This window comes from Octopus bimaculoides, chromosome 12 (genome assembly GCF_001194135.2).
Source record: "Octopus bimaculoides isolate UCB-OBI-ISO-001 chromosome 12, ASM119413v2, whole genome shotgun sequence".
Classification (NCBI taxonomy): Eukaryota; Metazoa; Mollusca; class Cephalopoda; order Octopoda; family Octopodidae; genus Octopus; species Octopus bimaculoides.
The window spans coordinates 59743626-59748057 of record NC_068992.1 but is presented as its reverse complement, the minus strand read 5'-3'; the positions used below and the strand labels follow the sequence as shown (position 1 = coordinate 59748057).

The 4432-nt window shown below is 34.2% G+C and overlaps 1 protein-coding gene across 1 annotated transcript in view; it reads left to right on the top strand.

Moving 5' to 3' along the window:
• The window catches only part of LOC106880106 (small conductance calcium-activated potassium channel protein 1), a 514884-nt gene that overhangs the window by 476870 nt on the left and 33582 nt on the right, over nucleotides 1-4432 (top strand). The window contains exon 11 of the mRNA XM_052972057.1: nucleotides 2189-2290. Within this exon, the coding sequence (XP_052828017.1) occupies nucleotides 2189-2290 (102 nt within the window). The remainder of the gene's footprint in view (nucleotides 1-2188; nucleotides 2291-4432) is intronic.

Genomic DNA, 4432 nt, shown 5'->3' with positions numbered 1-4432 from the left:
TTATTAATGTTAAAAAAACAGTAATAATGAGGTGGCTAGCAAGACTTCTACCTAAACAGGTATAATATAAAATATTTGAAGACAAGTAGAATAAAAATACTGCTTGCTAAAAATTTGATAGTTTTCTCTTTAAATAGAGCAGGACGTTTAAAGTTAGAAATGCACCTGAGTTGACGTAATGAATATTTTAGAAATAGATGTTAAATACTGTGTCCAACTGAGGATTGCAAAGCATGTTTTATTATGCACAGCATGAAGTCAATTGATATTAGAGTATGTATTAAAACTGCCTTCAAATTCCATCCTGAAGGCAGGCCTATTTTTTAAATATTCATTACATTGTTTGTGTGTGTATTTATCATAGAATTGGTGGTTTTTTGAAGATTTCGCTTAAATTTTTAGCAAGCGGTATTTTTACCCTTATTGTCTTCAAATATATATATTGTCAATATTTATTTATGTCCGAAAGAGAAGCGCACTCTAAAGAATAGAGGAGTATTAAAAGTAATCAAGTTAATGTCTAGTCATAGAGTGACCAATGGTTTCACATACACGGACATCTTGTCAGACTCTTAGACTGGACATGAATTTAATTGGTCGACTTTGCCTTTCATCCTTTTGGGGTCGATAAATTAAGTACCAGTTGTGTACTGGAGTCGATCTAATCGACTGGGCCCCCCACCCCAAAAAGTTTCAGGCCTTGTGCCTAGAGTAGAAAACAATATATATATATATATATATATATTTGTCTAACCCATGGAAGGCAAATGTTAAACAATAACGATGATGATGATATATATATATAAATATATATATATATTAATAAATAAATATATATATATATATATATATATATATATACATACACATACATACATACAAATATCTATATATATGTATACATAAATAAAGATATATGTATATATGTATATGTATATATATATATACACACACACATATATATACCAATAATGTCTTTCTCTCTTTCTCTCTCTCTTTCTCTCTCTCTCCCTCTCTCTCTCTCCACACAGACCTATAATCTCTCTCGCACACTCCCTCCCCATATACACCAACAATTTCTCTCTCCGTCACCACTTACCAAAAATATCTTTGAAACCAAAAGCCCACATAAACTTTAAATTTTCTTCTATTCTTAAATAATCATGGACACATTTATTCCTGGTGGAAGCAGAAGAATTTTGGACAGTTATCATATGAATTCTGCTTTCTATGACTTTGACAAAGTTTAGAACTATACAAAGCAAAAATCAGGAAGAATTTTTCAAAATTGCATAAATTCTTCCTTTTTCTTCTCTCTCAGCCACACAATGGGTTTAATTATTAAATAAAGAGCTGTAAGGCCTCAATGTTATGATGTTTTCAGCCTTATTGGTATCTATCTTTTAACGTTTAACTATCTGGCTGGTTCTGAATCTATAATTATATCTTAATTACCACTAATTATTCGCAATTTATCAATTAGTTCTCTTTGACTGCCATGCCATCTCTTTGCCTGTAAATTATTTTTTATTAACTTTTCAAACTATTGTTGACTTTTAAGCATTTTTGTTATCATGGATGGTGTTGAAGATTGTGATGGTGATGGTTATAATGGTATTGATGGAAATGGTAATGATGATGATGATTAAAATGACATTGATGATAAAACTGACATTGCTGGTGGTACATCAACGCCGACAGCATGATTGACAACAACAAGAATAACAACAAGAGTGACAATATCCATAGAGTTGACAATGATGACTAAGATGATGACACCAGTACCATTAGCACCATTGATGATGATGATGATGATGATGATGACAAAAATGACAGCAACGATGAGGACAGCAACAATGACGATGATAATGTTGATTTTATAATGGTAAAGATTATATGATGATGACGACGACAATGACAGCAATAATGTGGATAACAACAATAATGATGATGTTGATTATATAATGGTAAACGTATTGGTAAAGATGATGATGATGATGTTGATATATGATGATGATGATAATGATTATTCTGGTGATTGATGTTCATATTGGCAACAGTGACATTGATTATGTCAACGATGATGTTGATGATGATGATGTTGATGATTTTGTGACAAAGATGCTGACATTTACAATAATAATGATTCCTTTCCTATTCTTTGTTTTTTTTCTTTTTTGTTTTACAGACCCAGGTCCAAATCCAGGAATTGGTTACTGATATGCACAGCAATCAAAGTTCTTTGGAGAAAAGAGTCACTAAATTAGAAGAGAGACTCACATCACTCCAGGTAGTACCCCTACTTCATCCATTTTCTGTCTTCCCTTTGTTTTGAGAAATAGAAAAAAACACTGTATCACTGTATCAATCAGACTATATTGAATGTTGTCTGTTATACACTGCTGGTCACAATGCACTTCCTCACATTGTTATTACTTTCAAATGAAGCCACCCCATTGGTTGGATAGGCAAGTAGGCTGGCCAACGTTCCCTCTGAACAGAATACAACTGTTCAGGGCTAATGTTTCACATTTTAAGATGATGAACCCATAAATGGAGATTAAAGCATTTTTCTGTAATAATGGTTCCAGCCTTGATTCATCAGATAAATGGTTAAATCAATTCTAGTTATGATCATCCACTGATTTGAAAGTAGAATTTATTTTAAACTATATTCTTCAATATGTCCTTTCAGATTTTAAAGATTTATGAGAAATTTAACTGTTATTTCTTGTAAGTCAGTGTCTCCTCTCTTTCATTCTTTCTCTTTTCTCTCTCTCTCTCTCTCTCTCTCTCACTCTCTCTCTCTTTCTTTCATGCTCTCTTTCTCTCTCAATGGCTTCGCTGCTTTTGTTGTTGTTTTTGTTCTTGTTGCTCAGTACGAGATCAGCTCTGATCCAACCAACATAGTCAGACCTGATCCAGTGACCAGACATAGTCAATTCTGATCCAGCCACTGTCACTGAGTCTAATGGAACTTCTCCATTCGAAATATTATAAATAACAAAATGTTTTCACCCATCCTATCTTCACAACATTTCTCCAGATCCAGTTTAACATCTCTTCCTTCTACAGCTTCCTCTACACATACCTCACATTTGAAGGTAGCAGCCACATTAGTTAAATACCGTCTCAAATTACTGCATATTTGATGAATCCATATTTACTGTTGTTTACTCTAACATGCTTTTTGCATATTGCACATGTCTACAGAGTTAGAGGACGTTATGTCCTCATTCTAATGCTACTGATATGACGGATCTTAAATTTGGGACGCAGTGAATATTTGTCCTTGTTACTTGATTAATGTTATGACTGATCTTAAGTTTGTCCAAGACACACAGTTAGAGGGAATTTTGTCAGTGTTCTGTAGTTAATCTTATGACTGGTCTTAAGTTGTTCCAAAACAAAAAGTAACACGATGTTTTGTCTTTGTATTAGATTAATGTTATGACTGATCTTAAGTTTTTCCAAGACACAGTCAAAAACTATTTGTCCTTCTTCTGTGGTTAATCTTACGATTGGCCTTATGTTAGGATATATTTTGTCTTTGTATTAATGTTATGATTGATATTAAGTTTGTCCAAGACATACAGAGGGAATTCTGACAGTGTTCTGTAGCTAATCTTATGACTGATCTTAAGTATTTTCAGAACACAGAGTAACAGGATGTTTTGTCTTTGTATTAACGTTATGATTGATATTAAGTTTGTCCAGAACACAATTAGATGTTTTATCCTTGTTCTATCGTTAATGTTATGACTAATCTTAAGTATATCCAGGACACACAGAGGAATCTAAAATAAAAGAGAGCTTTACTAATATTTGATTCTGCTCTCCTTGCATAGTCTTAGCTGGATAGAATTGATCTGAAATTCATATGTCATGGTATTTCTCTCACTAATAAGGAAGAGAGAGAGAGGGAGAGGGAGGGAGGGAGAGAGAGAGAGAGAGAGACAGCTTGAGGGAGGTAGGAGAGAAGAAAGAAGAGAGGGGGAGCGGAGAAGAAAGGGAGTTGGAAGGGGATAAGGAGATGGGAGAGAGAGCAGAAGAGATATATAGTGTAGATCAGAGAGATAGAGAAGATGAGAAAAAGGAAACCAGGAGAGAGAGAGAGAGAGAAAGGCAAAGAATAGACAAGAGAACAAAAGAGAGGGTGAGAGAGAGAGAGCAAGGTTGAGAGAACAGTAGAGAGAGAGAAAACAAGGATGAGAGAGTAAATGATTTAGAGAGAAATAGTGAAGAAGAGAGAAAAGAGAGAAAAAGTGAGAGAGAGAGAGAGAGAGAGAGAAAGGGTAAAAGAGAAAGAGTGGAAGAGAGAGAGAGAGAGTGCATCTGAAGAAAGAGAGTGGAAAGAGTGAGCCAGTGTGGAAGAGAGTGAAAAACAAAGAAAGAGAAAGAGAGAGTGAAGGAGAGAGGGAGAGAGAGACAG